Raw genomic sequence first — 21,663 nt, 5'->3', positions numbered from 1 at the left:
ACCAAAGCAATAACTCCTGCGTCAGGTGCACACCTTCCCAGCAGGTCTACAAGTGTGCAGTAGAAATTCAAGATGGCGGCGCCAGTGTCAATGTAATCTTCGTCTTCATCTGATTCTGGGAGCGGATGGCTAAACTGTTAACAAATAAAGATAATTAGAACCGTATTCTGAAATATAAACTACTAGCTTTTCCCTTTTAAATTCAAAAATTATAAAGTTTTTTTAAATAATTTGAGCAATAGGCAATGGAAAATATTTAACAGTAAAAAGATGGAAATAACTAAACGCAAAAACGTGACAGTCAATTGACAGAATGTTTTTAAGGTTTCACTTCCTCCGCGCGGAGGGACTCCACGCATTTTTTTTGCCTTGAACAATTCAGAACTTACCGAAGTATCTCCCTCCTGCTCCATCTCCCTAAGCTTCCTTCTATCTGCTATCCTCTCGCTCATTTTGTTTGCGTCTACAATCGCCTTGAGCAAGCCCTCGCCTTCGCCTCGCAGCGCCGGCCCGAGGCACTCCGGCCGACGGATTAGTAGACGGATTACGAGATTGGCGTTTTCTTCCACGCTTTCACCATTCACCTGAAATGTATTTAAATATTCGTTCAACATCATCTTTGAAAAGTAGTAGATTTTTCGGTATTTTTGCCGGGAAGCATCGCTAGTGCATTTTCACATTATCCGATCCGATATAACGAAAGAAAAATATTTTATTTGCAAACACACATCAACATAAACAAAACAACAAACAATAAAATAAAGAATAGAACATGTGTGTCAGCAAAAAGGCTTAAGCTCAGCATTGTGCTCCAGCACGGAGGCTGCAGCGCTGATTTTCAGCTTGCTTCTCGTTGGTGACAACCGACCACATACACACAACGGCAGCACAAACAACAAAATCAAATCATCGGATGTAGGACCGATATCCCATACATTCAAGCCGCCATCTTTGATTTTTGCCTTTGAAATCCTTCCGACATCCGATATCGGATCGGGTAATGTGAAAACGCACCTACTTTCGGCCTTCTAATACATTTTTTCTAAAGCGATTGTCATCTATTTTATCAACCACGGAGAATAAACTGTTCGACATAATTCATGATGATAAAAGATTGTGATTTTGAATAATGACTAATGTGACATGAGACTTTTGAATGCACGATTTAACACTATTTCCATCTAAACCCAAATACAGGGTGTAACAAAAATGGTGGTGATCCGTTTAAGGGCGTATTCAGTATCGTATTCTCATCAGGAAAAAGTAGGATAAAAAATTTTTTTCGCAAAAATTTTTTTTATCTTTGTATGGAGATTCGACCGATTCGCGCGGCCCGGCTCATACAAAAGTGAAAATTTTTTTAGCGAAAAAAAAATTTTCTTCTACTTTTTCCTGATAAGCATATTATACGATACTGAGTACGCCATTAAACGGATCACCACCATTTTTGTTACACTCTGTATGTGTCAACAATTTCGATTACAAATTAGGTAACGTAACTACTTGTTCTCGTTTTTTACAACAAAACTTGCTGACACGATAATGGCAAACTTATATTTAGCTGTGAGTTTCGCTTGTCACATACACACATCTCTATAGAATATTTTAGTAACTCACCCAGACACAGAACCGCAAGAAGTCCAAGTATCGTTCACCCTCCACTGGGTCCCAGCCCAAGTCTGGATATCCTTTCTCGACCAGTTCAGAGTTGCTCTGAAGACCGCAGCGGGAGAGATAGATGGCGATTTTCTCGAGGTAGTGCTCTCTGTGGAAAAACGGGCATATTAAGACTAAAAGGACCATGGGCAGAAATGTCCCCACCCACCAACAGAAATGAAACATGTCTCATTTAATAGATCTTAGCAACCTGATGATTTTTTACTATGACGAGGATCGCCATATGTATGGGGTTTTCTTGGAAAACCGTGTTTTGTTTTTACATATTTTTTGCTCATTTCATTGAAAGTTTTTGTTTTTTTATTATACTAGTTGATTGATAAACAAGCATGCGGGGCTGCGTGATGGTAAACAGTCACCGCAGCCTAAAGACGGATGTAACAACTCATGGTTATCACGTACGCGTTACCGACCATGTGACGTAAAGATCTTATGCCACAATACCCAGTAATTGCACTGCCATGTCTCACCCTTCAAACCGGAACACCGTGCACCGCCGCAATATGTAAAAACAAAACACGGTTTTCCAAGAAATCCCCATACATATATTTTGTCGGCAGTATATATATATTTTGTCGGCAGATTTGGTGAGAAACTCGCAGGCTACCCATCCGGGAGTCGCGCTTTCTGGTCTCTTGCCAAAGCTGCCGAGGGGAACTTTTGTCGGTCGTCTTTACCACCACTGCGAAATGCTGACGGTAATCTGGTCCATAGTGCAAAAGAGAAAGCCGATCTTCTAGGTACTCTTTTTGCCTCGAACTCGACTGTGAGCGATGACGGTAGCACCGTGCCACCTACCATACCGCGGTGCGCACACTCCATGCCGGAAATCCGCATCTCCCAGAAGGATGTTCGGCGGGAGCTACTGTCCTTAAACGTTCACAAGTCGAGCGGGCCAGACGGCATACCTGCAGTTGTGCTCAAACGCTGTGCTCCAGAGTTGTGTCCCGTGCTAACGCATCTCTTCACGCTTTCTATTAGCAAACGGGAAGTTCCATCTTCGTGGAAAACGGCCCTTGTGCACCCTGTCCCAAAAAAGGGCGACAGATCGGATCCATCAAACTATAGGCCTATCGCTATTACCTCCCTTCTCTCTAAGGTCATGGAGCGTGTAATTAACTCGAAGCTCCTTGGATACCTAGAAGAACACGATCTAATAAGCGACCGCCAGTATGGCTTTCGCCACGGTCGCTCTACTGGTGATCTTCTAGTGTATCTAACTCACCGCTGGGCTTCGGCCATTGAGAGTCAAGGTGAGGCATTGGCAGTTAGCCTAGATATAGCGAAGGCATTTGATCGGGTCTGGCATAGGGGCCTTTTGTCGAAGTTACCATCTTATGGACTGCCCGAGGGATTATGCAAATGGATTGCCAGCTTTTTGTCCAGCAGACGCATACGAGCCGTAGTAGACGGTAGCTGCTCCGATAGCATGGACATAAACGCTGGCGTCCCGCAAGGTTCTGTGCTATCCCCAACGCTGTTCTTGCTGCATATCAATGACATGTTGTCTATCGGCGACATCCATTGCTATGCGGATGACAGTACTGGGGATACATTTTACACGGGCCGTGCTAATATCCCTCGTTCAGTGGTGCTAGAAAGTCGTGAAAAGCTTGTGTCGGACATCGAGAGGATTCTGTCCGGAGTCTCGGTGTGGGGTCGGGACAACCTAGTCTGTTTCAATCCCACTAAGACACAGGTGTGTGCGTTCACCGCTAAGAAAACCCCATTTACTGTGGTTCCACAGTTTCAAGGCACAGCCCTTACCTTGTCAGGAAGTATTGGGATCCTCGGAGTCGACATTTCGAGTAGCGTCCAATTCCGTTGTCACTTGGAAGGGAAAGCTGCGTTGGCATCCAAAAAGCTCGGTGTGCTCAACAGAGCGAGGGGATACTTTACTCCGGGGCAAAGACTGCTCTTGTACAAGTCGCAAGTTAGACCCCACATGGAGTACTGCTGTCACCTTTGGGCAGGAGCACCTGGATACCAGCTTGGACCCTTTGACTCGATCCAGAGACGCGCTGTACGAATTGTCGACGATCCCAAACTCACAGGCGGTATTGAACCTCTAAGTCTAAGGAGGGACTTCGCCTCCTTATGTGTGTTCTATCGCCTGTACAATGGGTTGTGTTCTGAAGAACTGTTTGACATGATGCCAACGGCCACTTTTCATCATCGCACCGCTCGCCATCGACAGGGCGCTCATCCACACACCTTGCAACCTAAATGGTCGCGCACCGTGCGGTTTCAGAGGAATTTCCTCCCACGAACGCTCCGGCTGTGGAATGAGCTCCCTGTCGAGGTATTCCCGATGAACTACAGTATGGGGTTCTTCAAAAAAGGAGTGTACAAGTTTCTAATGGGTCGGCAACGCGCACGTGATACCCCTTGAGTTGCGGGCGTCCATAGGTTACGGTGACCGCTTTCCATCAGGCGGGCCGTATACCTGTTTGCCACCGACGTGGTATAAAAAAAAAAAAAACATAGGGCGATTCTCGTTATACTAAAAAATCATCAGTTTGCCAAGATCTATTAAATGAGACATGTTTCATTTCTGTTGGTGGGTGGGGACAGTGCCCATACAAGTTTGCCCATGGTCCTTTAAAATAGAAATAACTGACATAGGTATTTTAAATTTGGTCAGGTTACAAACAGTTTGGAAAATCTGGTGTTATACGTACATCAGTTTCAGAAAACATACGATTAAATAAAGGTTTACTGAATTTTAGATTTGCAAGCTCGCATCTTATGCCAACCATTAGAAAAATATATAATTTCAAATTTCATGTCGCCTTTTTTCCAACTCGTGTAAGCGATAATGTGGCAGACAAGTCGATCGTTGACGTGTCGAATTCTCGATGACGATACATTCTTCTAAATCTGGAGACTGAAGCGAACAGACAGACAAACAAATAACATACCCGTATCATATATCTTACCTTAGAGCTAAGGCTAGTTCAGTGTTCTCCATCAAACTCGAATAAGCGACATCTAGCGGCGTGGAGCCTCGTAGCGAAGGTCTTGACAGGAGAATGTTGGAGTTCTCCAGAAGAAAGTCGAAGTGGTCAAACATGGCTTTCTGGTTCTGGCGACCAGTTCTGCAGAAGTAGCACAGGAAACGACAGCACGCTACCACCATCTCGTGGGACGTGTCCTGGGAAATAACATTTATTTCAATACCAAAACCAAACCAAAAAAAATCTGTTAAGTTATAGTAAAAGCACTTGATGTATAAGGAAATACGAGTACATTCCCACTCCACATTGGTGTTACAAATCGTTTTCGTCATCGTCAAATTTAACAATGCATATTTCTTTTACAGACCATTCGCAAAATTTTGGAAAAGATATTTGTAAAAGAAAATATTTTAGTTGTTATAGTATGAATTTTCTGATATGAACTTTTCGGTTTTGCCCTAATCTGTTAAACAAAGGCTTTTGTTTCTATTATTCGCCGCGGTTAGCTCCCGTTTCCACAGCACGTGCTAAAGTCTCAGTGTAGTTAAAAAGCAACTATCATGATAGCAATAAGGTTCAAATTTATTAAACAGTTTGCAGTGTGCAGGTAACTTTTTTTGAAGATGACAAAACGTGTTATCTCCGAAAGGGCGTTTTATGTATTGCTTTTTAACTACACTGAGACTTTGGCACGTGCTGTGGAAACGGGAGCTAACCGCGGCGAATAATAGAAACAAAGGCCTTTGTTTAACAGATTAGGGCAAAAGCGAAAAGTGCATCTCAGAAAATTCATACTATAGCATTGACAGTATTACCCCAAATTAATATGCCATATCGGAGTAAACAATGGGAGTAGGCATAATAAGCGCAAATATCAGTTGTTGAGCAGCAGTTTAACCTATTTGACGTCAAGTAAAGGGTGAATCAACTTTTTCTTGCCTGTTATTGCCATGGTTACGGTCCCCTGAGTCACGCCGGTTTTACGAAAAATTATGCTACTTAAACTATGCAAACATGCATTTTTCTGGTGTTAACAAGCCCCCTTCCTTAATTTGCCACCTACAAACATGGACTACTTGCATGCTTGCATAATTTCAGTAGTATAATTTTGCGTAAAACCAGCGTTACTCAGGGAACCGTAACCATGGCAACAACAGGCAAGAAAAAGTTGATTGACCCTAAAATTAAATTTGAACATAAAAGCGCGAAAAGCCTATATTGATATGCGGTGGTTTCATGTAGCTACTAGCTTTTGCCCGCGGCTTCGCTCGTGATAAATTCGAAAATTGCGGAATGCTCCATACAAGCTTCCACCCCCCATCTTAGGGAAGTGGAGGGTTAGAAAGAGACAAAAAATTGCCTATGTCATTCTCCATTCCTTCAACTATCTCCACTTAAAAAATTACGTCAATACGTCGCTCCGTTTTGCCGTGAAAGACGGACAAACAAACAGATACACACTCTTTCCTATTTATACCTAACTAGATTTGCCTGCGGCTTCGCTCGCGTTAGAAAGAGACAAAAAGTAGCCTATGTCACTCTCCATTCCTTCAACTATCTCCACTTAAAAAATTACGTCAATACGTCGCTCCGTTTTGCCGTGAAAGGCGGACAAACAAATAGACACACACACTTTCCCATTTATAATATTAGTATGGATATATTTTTTTTTTTTTTTTTATTGATAATGGGAAACAAACAGCGAAAATAACACATATAAAAGAATTACAATTTAGATATACATAGGCCAAAAACAGTTTCCACTACTGAATTTAACAATTATGGTTGCTCAGGGAAGACATGACTTGTTCTACGATTATAATCAAACGAAATATACATATGTAATGTTAAACATAACTGATTTTAGATTAAATATGCATATTAATAAATGCCCACATGCCTTACTCTAACTTATCAAACTAAGTATCTACTTAATAAACAAAATGTCTAGAATTAATACATTTAAATTTTGAATTTTGAGTAGGTATCCAATGTTATTACTATTTATATTATATATATATTTTATTTATTTGCTCTTAATTGCAGAAACAAATTTTGGTACTGATGAAATGTTAAACATGTCTATATGACAGTATTTATCATTGTAATTTCTACACGCTCTTACGATAAATCTGTTCCGTGCGTATGTTGTTCTATGAGAAGGAATAGCAAATAATTTAGAGGAGCGCGTGCGGTGGTTCGGGCATCGCAGGGCGGCGCGGCCGAGCAGCGCGGGGGAGTCCATCAGTCCGTTTAAAATTTTATATAGTAGGATTTGATCTCTGTATTCACGCCTTATTTTAAGGGGAATTATATTATTAGAATTAAATTCCTTGAATTTATACTTCATCCGCCTTATAAATTTTTTTTGTATATTTTCTATAGAATTTATATGTGTTAAAAAATGAGGACTCCATACAGTGGAGGCATATTCTAAGTGAGATCTTACATAAGCATTATATAAAAGAATCAATGTCCTGGGATCTTTAAAATCTTTTGTCTGTCTAAATATAAACCCGAGCATGCTGTAGGCCTTTCGAACAATTTTATCAACATGGGTGATTAACCGCAACTCATGATCAAGATTTACTCCAAGGTCTTTTATTTCCGTCATCTTTTTAAGGGGTTGCCATTTATAGTGTAGTCATAAACTATGGGAGTACTTTTGCGAGAAAATGTGATAGAGCAACATTTTTCGATGTTAAGGCTTAGTTTATTGTTTTGGCAGTAGTCATTTAATCTATCCAGATCGCGTTGTAGATTGAGACTGTCGTTATGCGATGTGATCACACTGAATATCTTCATGTCATCTGCATACAACAAAACTTCAGTATTATTAAAACAGTCAGTGACATCATTAATAAAAACGTTGAATAACAACGGACCTAGATGGGAGCCTTGAGGGACCCCTGACGAGACAGGTACAAAACTAGAAGTATGACCTTTAACTGCCACCGCCTGCGTTCTGTTGCGAAGATAAGATGTGAGCCATCTCAAAAGGTTTCCGTGGATTCCAAATGTTTCTATTTTGTTTATAAGCAAGGAATGGGGAATTCTATCGAACGCTTTGGAAAAATCTGTGTAAATAGCGTCTACTTGTGCACCTTTGTCCATTGCAACCAATGAATAATCAAGTAATTGGCAAAGGTTGGTTTCTATGGATCTTTTGTTAACGAAACCATGTTGATGAGGAGTAAGCATTGGTCTAATTACACGATAAAGCGTATCATATATTATTTTTTCAAAAAGCTTCGGTAGTACGGATAGTTTTGAAATACCACGGTAATTTTTTATGTTTCTTTTATCCCCACTTTTAAAAATAGGAACAACGATCGATTTTTTCCAAATGCCAGGCATCACGCCGGTTTCCAAAGAAAGGTTAAACAAAGAGCTAATTGGCGCTGCTAGAGTTGTACGACACCTATGAAGAAAAACTGGATGAATACCATCAGGCCCACTACCTTTGGAAACCTTTAATGATTTTAAGTACTTTTCAACAATGGTTGAAGTAATCTCAACATTGTTTAAAATATGATTACATGGACTGTTATTATTATTATTAATAGTGTTGACAGTCAAATCTACATCTCCCACAAAGACCGACTGAAAAAATGAATTAAATAACTCTGAAATTTGTTGGCCATCAGAGCCCGTTACATGATCTAAGAAGAGGGAGTCAGGTATGCCGCTATTTTTAGTTTTTGATTTTATAAAACTCCAAAATGATTTTGAATTGTGGCGAATATTCTTTTCAGTCCTAGATATGTACAGATTATAACAGGAAACTTCTAACTTCTTAATTTCAGCACGTATCCCTGAAAAAGTAATGTAATCTGACTGTCTTTTGTAGTTTTTCCATTTTTTGTGTATTTTATTTTTTTTATTTATCATTTTTATTAGCTTATATGAATACCAAATAGGATATTTACGTTTATTGGAATTAATGGTTTTGGTTGGTATAAGTGTATCTATTATGTCATTTAAAATTATGTAAAAATTGTTAACAGATGTTTCTACGTTTTCCGATAAAAGATAGTGGTCCCAATCTATTTTCTGTAGCTCAGCGTTCACCAAGTCGTAATCTGCCGCAAAAAAACGACGGATTGTACGAGGGGCAGGTTTCAAAGAGTGGTCTACCAACCTTATATCAGTATTTACACAAAATACCGGGTGATGACCATCTATAGGCACTAAAGGTTCTACAGAAGATAATTTACACAAATTGTTTGAAATAACTAAATCTAAGTGTCTATTATTTTTATTTGGGATATTATTAAATTGATGCCAACCAGTAAAGCTAATGAATGCTGAGAGTTGTGATGTTAAAGAATTGCAACTGGGATTCATCATTATCATACTATTTTTATCATTATGTGCAGATTTCCAGACAGCATCCGTGATATTAAAATCTCCCATGACCACAAAAATGTCATCCGGGAAATCTGTGTATAAGTCTGACACGTGTTCAAAGAACGAAAGTTGAGATTCTGCCTGAGACTTGATTTGGGGGAAGTAACATACAAATAGTCTAAATTTTTTAGCTATAGGGCCCTGCAGTATGTGAATGTCTATCCAGGTAATTTCGGCATCAGGTAAATCAGTAAAAGAGCGAAAGTCTCCTATGGATTCCTATGGATTCTTTGGTGTTGGATCAGCAGCGGTTCAGATGGCGTTGTTGGCGGTACGAATATTTTGGTCCATCATTGATCGATCCGGACACCATACTCACTTTAGTTTAGGTATATATTTAGGTATTTTTAAATTCATGTCCTTTCTCGTATATATCGTAAAATGGAACGCAAATCTATTAGCGACAGTACGTAAGGTAGTTTCTTCGAAGTAATTTGACATTTATAAAAGCCAGTTGAAGGTAGATCGATTTGATGGCTGCTCATTGCCCTGTGCGCAAGCTCGTTCGTCGCGAAAACCAAAAACTCGCTAAAATTGCCGATTGAGGTAATCAAGGCCCTCACCGCGACGTCTCCAGCACCAGCCCGCCATCGAGGAGAGTCGGTACCGACCAGCTGTTCGCCGAGCGGAGACAGGGTGAGTTGGCCTTCCGATTTGATTCGCTTTCACTGGCATAGATCGTTAGATTTTCTCAACTACAATTTCCCTACTCGAGGGCGATTGTTGTGGAGATCTGACGTTAGTTACCTTTTCCTTGTCTTCGGCGGCGGGTGGACTGGCCGGGGCGGCGTCGGACTGAGCTTGCGCGCGGCGTCCTAGTGTGTTCATCATCACTGCCATCACGTTCTCGTGGACACGGAGTACTCTGAAGTTGGAATGGATTATGTAGTTTTTAATAAGGTATTGTGACCAAAGAGGATCGAGTATTATAGAGAGTTACTGTCGAAGTAAAATGTGTAATCACAATGCATAGACTGCCATCTCATGACACAGGCTTAATACTTATGAACCTCAGTTTTAACAATTTGGCCCATATTCTTAGCTTGATATGTTTTAAAATGTCAAATATTAATATTAGCGCCATCTAGCTGAGCGTACCCCAAAGGTGTAATGCCATCTAGGCCACCGTACCTTTTTCTGTATGCTACTGAGGTACGTTTTTTTCTTAGACTTTATCTGTCTATACGGAGTTATATATGTCTTTGTTGTGACGTAGGTATTTATTGTAGAGCTTTTATAACCCACTCAAAGGCCTTCTTCGGACAACAGGCCAGACATAAATAAATATTGGGGACACCTTACACAGATCAACTTAGCCCCAAACTAAGCAAAGTTGTACAATGGGTGCTATGCGACGATATACATGCTTAAATAGATAAATACATACTTATATACTTACATAGAAAACATCCATGACTCAGGAACAAATATCTGTGCTCATCACACAAATAAATGCTCTTACCGGGATTCGAACCCAGGACCGCGGCGTAGCAGACAGTGTCACTGCCGACTGAGCCAGACCGGTCGTCATAGTCCTGGCAAGTATTTCTAAAATTCTTTACAGAACAAAATGCCCTCTTGTTGTTATAACTGTTATGACACAAACTATCACAAAGAATGTTTATATAAGATGTATTGTTTCAGTCGTTTTTACAAAAATAATAGTTTAGACTTACCTAATCAAATCTGGATGCTGGAAGAATGTGTGGTTGTTAACCAGTTTCCTGTCAACAAAAAACACAATTTTCATTTTTTAAACAGAAGGTATAAGTGTGACGTCATTGTCTCTTTCTGTAGTCAGTAAGTAGTTAAACTGAATGTTTGAAGAACAGAAATAAATCAATTCCAGCTGAACGATTGAATGAAGGAAATACATCAAGTGAACTCGTCTACAGTTTACCAAATGTTTTTTTATTTAAATTGTAAATGGGCTTGGCCACAGACTAGCCAAAAGCATAGATTGCTCTCGAGAGAGTCAATAGATTTAAATATCTAGGACACATTGTTACCGAGGACTTGAAGTTGAGGACATGGAGAGAACGGCGAGTGCAGTGTCTAAGGGCAAATATGCTGGCCCGAAGGTTTGCTAGATGTTCAAAGGCGATTAAGATTACCCTGTTCAAAGCCTTTTGTTCATCCTTTTACAGAGGCAGCCTTTTTTTTTTATAAATGGGCTTACTCTTGACCACAGACTAGCCAAAGGCAAAGACGTGGCCTACGATGGAGTGAGCTCGCCCAGAAGATGCCTGTTCACTCTTGATTTGAAGGTTGCCGGGTTATATGAGCTCGGAAATATAGCCGCCGGCAAGGAATTCCACTCCTTGGCAGTGCGCATAAAAAAAAGAAGAAGCAAAGCGCTTCGTGCGGATTCGTGAAATATCCACCAAGTAAGGATGGAGACCGGCCGTGCGTCTAAGAGTCCGATGGTAGAATGGGGACGGTGGAATAAGCTCGTGTAGCTCTTGAGCACACTCCCCGAAGTGCAACCTGTAAAACACCGACAGACTAGCGACTTTCCGCCGATGGGCCAAAGACTGTAACTTGGCCGTTAGCTTCTTGTCGCCAATCATCCTCCTGGCTCTGCGCTCCACTGAGTCCAAAGCAGCGAGTTGGTATTTGGCTGAGCCGTCCCACAGGTGGCTGCAATACTCCATACAGGATCGGACTTGAGCTTTATAGAGTCAATTATAATCAAAAATCTTATAACGCGTTGCGAGTGGTGTACAAGAACACCTTCAGAGTGCTGGTTGGGCTACCCAGGTTCTGCAGCGCTTCCACCATGCAGCGAACTGACGGCTTTGCAGCAATTATACGCAAGAAAGCGGCCTCATTACTGCGTAGAACCAGGGACAGCCCAAACAGAATTCTGGGGATGATTGCTGACTATATATGTTGCCCTATAATTTATAATATAATTAATTTAGTTAAGTCTAACATAACTTTTAATTTAAAACTGCAAAGAATGAGATCATTGTTATCAAATAATAATAATAGACGTGGCCTACGATGGAGTGAGCTCGCCCAGAAGACGACTGTTTACCCGTGATGTGAAGGTATGTTGATGTTACTTTCTGAACCGATTGCAAGTCAGTGACTGGCAAGATGCTGCGCAAGATAGGGACAGGTGGCGATCTCTCATTCCGGAGGCGGGAGGAGCCAAAATAGTTAGTTTAGATTGCAATCTGACCCTATTTAGATCAGTCTGGTTTCTTTTAAAATACTTCAAAAATTTAATGTTTTAACTTCTACTTACTTATAACTCTTAGTTCCTCCTCCTTTTGACTGAAGCTTTATGTAATTTCACCATTTTTTTCTAGTTTACCCTAACGGCTCAGCCACGACATTGGTCTAAGCGCGACAGCGGCGAGCGGCGGCCAAGCGAAGGCGAAGCGAGACACAGCGATGGGACTTTTCATTCGCACATATGGTTGCCGCTCACCGCTGTCGCGCTTAGACCAATGTCGTGACTGGGCCGTAAATATTACTATATCTTACTTACCAGAGCCGCTTCCTCATGAGCTCCTCCTCCTCTTGGCTCATTTGCACAGGCAGCAGCGCCCGGATCTGGCTCAGCCCCACCCACATCTCGGCCACGTCCAGTTTGGTCTTCGCGTTGATCACGTACGTCTTTTCTAGCGCACGGATGAGCTCGCCGACTGAATCGTATTGACGAACTAGGAGGCTAAAATAACAATAATTTTAGTATAAAAATTACATATAAAATACTAGCTGCTAAGTTTATGTACCTATCATTTTCAGTTTTTAAGATTGTCTTGACAAATATACATACTAAGCCTTCTTTTTATATCCTCAGTCAATCTGTGTAAGAATGTCCTATGATATTTATTTATTTATTTATATGCATATAGGTATAGTTTGTTATGTACTTTTTACTTATTTTTAGATTTAACTTTAGTTTTAATGGTATGTTTAATCTTTTGTTATGTTTAATTGTCAAATAAAGTCAAGCCTTCTGTTACACACTAAACTTTTAAATATCGGGGGGAAAATGTTGTGTTTTGTCCGGGAGTATAGTCGAGTATTATGTTTATAAAAAGTAATAAATCAACTAAGACTAGCTTTCGGTGTACATTTATAAAACTGGTGTAGGAATTAATCCTAGGAGGCAAGGAACAAACCAAAAAACTTGAACTGAGATTATGTAGCTTCGACGTCCGGAACAAATATTTTTTTTTTGTAGTAACACTACTATATATAAATTATATATTAGTTGTAGCTGTTGAACTTATGAAATATGTATAAGATCTACCTACCAAAACACCATTGAAAATATAGAAATCTTATCTTAGTTCTTTCGGTAAACTAGAAGAACTCTCAAAACTATCTGTTCTTACCTAAACATCTCTCGGACTAGTTTGGGAGTTTCGATCTGTGCTTCTTCTGCCCATGAGACGATGGTTTGAATCAATACTTTACGGAACTTCTCTTCTGGAGTCTTACGCGGTGGCTCCTCAATAGGCTAAAGAAAAAAAATGTTGATTAAGCTGAATTTACACCTGCAAGTTATTGCTGTAAGTTTTGAAACAAAGGTATCTTCAAGAAAGGGCTACAGATAATTGCTACTCACCAGCAGCGGCTGGTCCATACAAGCCAATTCCCACCGGCTTGCCTAAAATTGATTACTAGTAAAGTACATACATACCAAAATACATACAATCACGCCTGCATCCCATGAAGGGGTAGGCAGAACACATGAAACTACTTAAGCTTCAGTGCCACTCTTGGCAAATAAGGGGTTGAAAGAAAACGAAACTGTGGCATTGCAGTGACAGGTTGCCAGCCTCTCGCCTACGCCACAATTTAACCCATATCCCATAGTCGCCTTCTACGACACCCACGGGAAGAAAGGGGGTGGTGAAATTCTTAACCCGTCACCACACAGGGGGTACTAGTAAAGTACCTAATGTTAAGGTAGGTTTCTTTTTGCTTTGGTGTTGCCTAGCAGAAATTTTCACCAGCCGCCACTGCTACTCACTCTTACCCATAGTTGCGTCTCAAAACTTGCAGCAGTACCTAACTTGCAGGTGTAATTTTTTTTTTTTTTAAATAAATGGGCTTACTCTTGACCACAGACTAGCCAAAGGCAAAGACGTGGCCTACGATGGAGCGAGCTCGCCCAGAAGATGCCTGGCGTTAACAATATCTAAACAGCAAAAATACATTGGATATAGAAATCTTATCGGGTAAATATTATTATTCGATCTTACTTTAGGTTCTTCGTCCAGCTCTTTGACAGTGTTGATAATGTTGTATATCTTGCCAATCGTTCCCGGTTTCACCTCCGGTTCCGTCGATTCCTATAAACAGAAAAAGACGACTTTTTAAGTGATTTATATTTTAAAAACTGTATAGTAAAAAAAGTGCGTTTTAAAACTGAAATAACGACCGGTCTGGCGCAGTCGGTAGTGACCCTGCCTGCTGCGCCGCGGTCCCGGGTTCGAATCCCGGTAAGGGCATTTATTTGTGTCATGAGCACAGATATTTGTTCCTGAGTCATGGATGTTTTCTATGTATATAAGTATTTATATATTATATATATCGTTGTCTGAGTACACACAACACAAGCCTTCTTGAGCTTGCCGTGGGCCTCAGTCAATCTGTGTAAGAATATTTATTTATTTATTTTAAATAAATTTCGTTGTACGGTACAAACAGCAACATCCTTAACTAACCATCAGTAGTCTTTATGTCCTTGTAATAATGGTTACAAATGTACAGCTAACAGTGTTGCCGATGGTGCCAATGTTTTTGGTAGTGCAGAGACAACAAGATTTGCTTTTGCCCCGCGGCTTCGCTCGAGTTAAATTCTAATATTGCGGAATCCTCCATAAAAAAACTTCCACCCCATATTTTAGAGAAGTAGGGGGGTAGAAAGAGATAAAAAGTAGCCTATGTCACTCTCCATCCCTTAAACTATATGCACTCAAAAAATCACGTCAATACGTCGCTCCGTTTTGACGGACAAACAAACAGACCCACACTTTACAAAACGAGTGGAATAAACATTGTACTTACTGGCACTTCAGGTTCTTGCAACGCAGACAGAGATACATGCGACATAAGTCCCTCGTGGAACTCTGACATACGAGCGATCAGATCCTCACCGCAAGGGATGTTGTCCTTCTCGGCCTCTTCTACTAGATCCATGTGCTTGAAACCTGGGGAAATCACAGGATTCACATAAAACGTAGAACAGCTTAGAAGGACACGCTGAAAACAGGATGGCCGAATGTAGAATTAGATTCGGCCATTCTGACTCAGTCACGTCCTCATGACATTTAAAACAAAGAAACGAACGTGTGGTCAAACCCGAGAGCCTACATATGCGATTAAAATTAAATATGAGGTGTTGCCCTTTCATTCAAAAACGATATACTTAAAAAATACACAGCTTACAGCCTAAAAAAAAATAGAAAATAATAGGGGCGCCACCGTCTGTGTGAATCGTTTTGCATGTGGCAACTATTTTGACATTTCTACTCTTTTTTTGACAAGAAATGTCGCAACGGTGTCACTTACTGAGTATGGCGTTCATCTGTTCCCGAGGAGGGCAACGGAATTCTCTGGTCTTCTTAGCAGCCACAGCGCTGGGAAGATCCGATTGCTTAATCTCGATGTAACGTCTGAAATGAAGAGAACAAATGATAAAAGATTCCTTTGTAATGGTTGATTTTGAGGACGAAAAAGTAACATCTACGAATGATTGTAAAATTGACATAATTACATTTACAGCACATATGGCGCTATATTACCGCCTCATTACGCAACTATGTCAAAAATTGAAAAGGCCATATGTACTGTAAAACGTTGTACAATACATGTGCGAATAAGTAATTCGCAACTCGCGTATCGATTTAAAACACTCTCTACTAACTTCCTCTTTTCTGCAATTATATTGTAATGTAGTATTCTCATATTCGTATCGCGTGAAACTGGATACAATGAAGTGCTGTAACTCGTATGGTATTTATTTACCTAAGCTGGTCAGTCTGCAAATCTCCAACGAAGTCGTGCGCGAACGCTATGATGGCTTCTACTCTGTGCCGCAGTTGTACATCGTTCAGATGCTGGAGAAGGTAGCACATCTGTAGTTTCGCCCCTTCTGCCATCTTCATGTGGAGTAGGCCTTTGCGGTGCTCATCTTTGCCTTCTGTAAAAATAATGAAAATTTATAGTTTACACCTCACCCATTCCGGACTTTTCTTCCCTGCTATGAGGGAGCAAAGTGGCACTTTTCCTCCCTGCTATGAGGTATCAAAGAGATCCTTTTCTGTTCAAGGACACATTTTTATATATTTATTATTGTATTTACATACATTTTTTTTGGTCACTGATGTTATTAGGAATGTCTCAGTAGCTCAATTGTCATTTTTTTCTTACTAAGTAATTAAACAGAGAGAAGTTTGAAAAAAGTGCATATTACACAATATCTTATTACTACAGTAATTTTATTTCTAGTTAGAATAGAATAGAATAGAATTCATTTATTTAACGTCACAACATAGTACACACAAAAAGAAGAAGGCATGCAAACAAAACATACAATGGACGCTAAATAGGACCCTCACTAGCATGATGCCACGGCAACCCGCAGCGCTGGTTTTCTGTGAAGACCTGACTACATCTAGGTTTAGTGACGGCACGTACGCCAACGACACAACCCTAACACCTACCTTTGTCAAAGGTGGGGTCCCAAGTTTCAGGGTTGATCATGATGAGGAGCTTCTCCACGTCTTCATCACGCATCATACCGACTAACAGGAGACGGTCCACTAACTTGATGAGAGGCCTGGAAACAATTAATGTTAGAGTAACACGCATGTGATAATGGTGATGCGAGTGTAGGTCTATAGCCTAGGGTAATAAATTGTCCATTTACATGGCGACCGTGAATTGTATAATTCTGTTTAAATCAAAGTACTGACCAATCAATTTAAAAATCTCTTATTTTGCACATTTTTCAGCTATTGGAAGACCTAAGAGATTCTTTAATTAATTAATTTTATTTATTTAGGATTACCAACAGATAATACATCTTACATGCTCTTAAATCAAGTTACAAAAGTCTAAACTGATGCTTATCCAATTATAGGTAACCACAACCTACATAGGTGTCTTTTACCAGTTTTTCTTCATAATAAACTTTGTCAAATGCTCTAATTTTAGGACAACTAAATTTATGATGTAAAACCGCTCGTCTATTGACTTTATTCGCGGACAAATGTACAATTCAGTGTCCATAAAACCTGACCTGGAGCCCATTTTGCGAAGCTTCAAGTTACAATTTACAAGTGGTAATCAATGTCTAATATGAGAAGTTGGAAAGAGACTTCCGTTTGTAACATGTAATTTTCACTTTTGAGAAATGGGCCCATTGTACTAAATAGCCCCGTCATATTGGGTGGCCAAGCTTTATAACAATTCTTTTACTTAAAATAATAGATTTTCGTTGTTTCCACCAACAGGATCTCTGTTGTGCACCTGATATTTCAGCCAACGCTTGCATCACGAATTTTCCACCTCAGTATACTTAGAATGAGGCCTGAGTGCACGATCATAATTGTTGGGCGTGCAACGTGCATGTCAAACAATTGATCATACAAGTTCGAATCCCAGTAAGGGCATTTATTTGTGTGATGAGCACAGATATTTGTTCCTGAGTCATGGATGTTTTCTATGTATATAAGTAGGTATTTATATATTATATATATCGTTGTCTGAGTACCCACAACACAAGCCTTCTTGAGCTTACCGTGGGCCTCAGTCAATCTGTGTAAGAATGTCCTAATTTATTAATTATTATTTATTTATTATTAAGTGTCTCAGAGTCAGGACACTTGGGAGGACCCAAATTCTGCAGAGCATGTACGAGGAACGTTATGAAAGTGAAGCGAAGGTGATTTGTCAGTCTGGCAAATGGAAGTCCGTGATATCTGCCTACCCTGCCCGGAAACAGACATGAGTATATGTATTTATATATACTTACAGGAATAGATTTTCGTTGCTTCCACCAACAGGATCCCTGTTGTGCACTTGATTCGTTTCCACAGCTTCAGCTAATGCTTGCATCACGAATTCGCGGACCACTTCTAAGGGGAAGTTGGGCGAGTAGAGGTTGCTGATGTCTGAGATGTTTTCACTGTAAAGAAAAATTAAATATTAGTAGGTACAATATTGGTAGGTAGGTAGGTACAAGCTTGATATGTGTTAAAATGTCAAATATTAATATTAGCGCCATCTAGCCGAGCGTCCCCCGAAGGTGTATCCCCATCTAGGCCACCGTACCTTTTTCTGTATGGTTTTGAGGTACGTTTTTTTCTTAGACTCTAGCTGTCTATACGGAGTTACATATGTCTTTTGTTATTATTTATTTATTAAAAACAATAAGTACAACATAATTACTATACTATTTATTTATTTAAACTTTATTGCACATTTGCACAACCAAAGAAACATGTACAAATGGCGGATTTAAAGCCAGAAGGCATTAAACTGAAATAAATGTCATATACAAAGAAAAAATGACCAAGGCCTCCAAGTGTCCGATGCTGGATTCGAACCAGCGTACCAGAAGGCATTCTTTACCAGTCAACCATTTGGTTAAACAGAGATATACGAATTATACAATATATGTTGGTTCCAGGAGAAATAATAGCTAACAGAGATAAAAAATAGCACAAAACTTGGTTAGTTTGAATCCACAGTTTATTGGGCCTTCGTTATATGTAAGTAAGTGTAAATACTTACGCAATATCTGTCATCTTCATTTGTGGATGTACGCTCTCACACTGCAGAGAGCGAAGGCTGTGCTGCATGTCAGGGTCTTCATATAACGCCTTCAGTTCTGGACCGAGGGGGATTACAAACTCGTTCTTGCATGTTTCCCTAAGGAAAAAAAAGTAAATATTTCCGTAACCATATAGCATATTATTTAAAAAAAACTGTCCACATCAATAGGTGATTCAAAGACCTAGCAGGCAAGGCTATCGCCACTATTTGTAAGTTCGACAGGGACGGTATGGCCCCTATTTCAAAATCGTGACAATCCGACATATGTCACGATGGAGAAATAGGGGCCTGATGTTTTATCGTTTATCGCGCGACCATGCTTGGCTGCCTGCAAATAATTAACCTAACAATTCTTAAATACCGATTTTCACAAAATCGAAAAACCAGACATGGCGACCTCGCCTTAACAAATTTGTCACTTACATTGTAGTAGCGTGTGACTCAAGATGCAACGCTATGAGCAGATCGTAGAACCCTTGGCGGAGCGGTCCAGACATGTATTGTGACTGGATAGCGTACAGCAGTTGTTTTTGGTCAACATGCTGGCAAAGTGCGTGTGCAGCCCTGTAACGAAAAAACAAAATTACTAAACAATACATAAATTGTTGTAATTATCGTTAAATATAGACGGTCAAGCTAATCTTGTCACTAAAAGGGAGGCAATTTTGAAAATAGTACGGGCGAAGGTTCATCGTCCCATAGAAAATTTGAGCTTCGCGCCTTTTTTGTGACCATATCTGCTTCTATTAGTTTCGTTTATTTTCCTATTTGTAATTTTACATGTAAATTATACATTATAATTTTCCCTAATGGTGTTACATGCAATGTAATTTTAAAACAGCGAGGCATATCTACTCAAATCGAAATGCCTCGCGAGAAAGTTACATCGGAGGGCGACTGGCTGTGTGTGAATCCCTCTAATAATTATTTTTGTATCATTGAAAACCGCCACGGATTGACGCGCTATTAGGCTAAATAGGAATCCTGTTTTAGAGTGTAATGTTTTCCTTTTGTCTATATATCTCTTTTTTTCTTGGTGTATTAGTTTAGGTATACAAACGGAGAAATTAACTTTATGAAATTACCTGTAAATTAAACATGTAAAATCGGGTAATTCACGTAAAATTGTCGAAGGTCGCTCGACATGTTTCGCTCCGTAACTAGGAGCATTTGCCGGTAGATGAGCCCTTAGCGAATGACGTATTGAGTGTAATGTGCAACCCAACCAATGACAATTATGCCGAGGGTAGTTGCGCACCGCCCCTGCCGCCGTCCCGCGGCCCGCAGTCTGCGTCGGGATACCATCGGCATCGCAAGTGCTCAATGAAAATTCTCCTTTAAGGGGCGAAACATGTCGTGCGACCTTTGACAATTTTATGTGAGTTACCCAATTTTACATGTTTAATATGTCAGTGACTCACTCATTTCCAAAGCTTATTATACAACACAAGACTACATGAATGATAAAACAACGTGGGATTAATTGTTATTCGAAATGGTTTCTTATTTTTACGTTTATTATTATTATTATTGTTGATGAAATTAATATTGTATTTTTTTGGACATTGGATTTTTCCTAGAAATATTCTAGACATGTATTTTTATATATACATATACCTAATTATATATTTTTTGTTTAACGATTATTTTTATATGAAATTGTATATTATAGACTCAATATTATTATGAACAATAATTTACAACAATAAATTGCTCTGATAATTAGGTTAGATTAAGATCATAATATATATGTAATGAACTATTCATAAGAGCTTGTAACTAGGCCTACATGAATAAAGATATTTTGAATTGAATTGAAGTGTCTCACGATAGTTTTATTATACACCGAGTCAGACGACGCAACGGAGTCACGCTGTTACGTCGTCGTACAAATCTAATGTTTATTTTTCTATATTATTTATCGTTTATGTCTTGTTTTGTATTTTGTAGTTTCACAGTGACTTAGTGTAAACTGTAATGCTGTGTTACTTTTAGGTTAAAAAAAATTTATTGAAATTACCTGTAGTTGCTCTGATAGCACAAGGCAGCATACAGCGTCAGAGTGTGTGAATGGAAACTGAGAAGTTTGTCCATCTCGATCAACTCCAGGATGTCTATGCAGCGGTCCTCCTCTGTAAAGATTGGAAGGAGGATTTAAATAAATAAATAAATATTGGGGACACCTTACACAGATCAACTTAGCCCCAAACTAAGCAAAGCTTGTACTATGGGTGCTAAGCGACGATATACATACTTAAAATACATACTTTTATACATACATAGAAAACATCCATGACTTAGGAACAAATATCTGTGCTCATCACACAAATAAATGCCGTTACCGGGACTCGAACCCAGGACCGCGGCTTAGCAGGCAGGGTCACTACCGACTGAGCCAGACCGGTTGTCAAGGATTTAAGATTTAATAATAATTTGATACCACCTTAAATACATACGGTTAAGTTGACAAAAAATATGTGCAAAAAAATGAATATAATGGATATCAGTGGCCTATTTCACTAAGCTAAATGTTAAAAACTACAAGTGGCAGTCTCGTTCTAATATGGAAGGTCAGTGAAATGGATTACATATTTCCAACATTTTATTGTTATACATAGTTTCAGTATAATATAATTCAATAAGTAGGTACTAAAATTTCGACAATGCCAAGATTTGGCCTAACGATTCTCATGGTTAATAGGATACTAGACTCATATCGAATTTGGCACAGTAAATGATTGCCTTTTGTAGTATTTGACATAAAAAAAAACAATATTTATAGATTTTGGGTATAAAAAGTGTATTTTGA

General features: G+C 39.5%; 1 protein-coding gene across 1 annotated transcript in view; it reads right to left on the bottom strand.

Moving 5' to 3' along the window:
* Window positions 1-21,663, bottom strand: part of LOC125236899 (ryanodine receptor) — a 302,209-nt gene that overhangs the window by 111,408 nt on the left and 169,138 nt on the right. The window contains exons 41-57 of the mRNA XM_048143817.1: window positions 20,875-20,986; window positions 19,278-19,418; window positions 18,813-18,950; window positions 18,052-18,204; window positions 16,739-16,854; window positions 16,041-16,215; window positions 15,585-15,688; window positions 15,081-15,223; window positions 14,273-14,362; window positions 13,400-13,524; window positions 12,544-12,726; window positions 10,721-10,768; window positions 9,792-9,909; window positions 4,617-4,831; window positions 1,618-1,765; window positions 390-584; window positions 3-134 (exon numbers count right to left, since the gene is read on the bottom strand). Coding sequence (XP_047999774.1) covers window positions 3-134; window positions 390-584; window positions 1,618-1,765; window positions 4,617-4,831; window positions 9,792-9,909; window positions 10,721-10,768; window positions 12,544-12,726; window positions 13,400-13,524; window positions 14,273-14,362; window positions 15,081-15,223; window positions 15,585-15,688; window positions 16,041-16,215; window positions 16,739-16,854; window positions 18,052-18,204; window positions 18,813-18,950; window positions 19,278-19,418; window positions 20,875-20,986 — 2,336 coding nt within the window. The remainder of the gene's footprint in view (window positions 1-2; window positions 135-389; window positions 585-1,617; window positions 1,766-4,616; window positions 4,832-9,791; window positions 9,910-10,720; window positions 10,769-12,543; window positions 12,727-13,399; window positions 13,525-14,272; window positions 14,363-15,080; window positions 15,224-15,584; window positions 15,689-16,040; window positions 16,216-16,738; window positions 16,855-18,051; window positions 18,205-18,812; window positions 18,951-19,277; window positions 19,419-20,874; window positions 20,987-21,663) is intronic.

The sequence above is a fragment of the Leguminivora glycinivorella genome, chromosome 20 (genome assembly GCF_023078275.1).
Source record: "Leguminivora glycinivorella isolate SPB_JAAS2020 chromosome 20, LegGlyc_1.1, whole genome shotgun sequence".
Classification (NCBI taxonomy): domain Eukaryota; kingdom Metazoa; phylum Arthropoda; class Insecta; order Lepidoptera; family Tortricidae; genus Leguminivora; species Leguminivora glycinivorella.
This window is presented reverse-complemented; position numbering and strand designations above follow the sequence as displayed.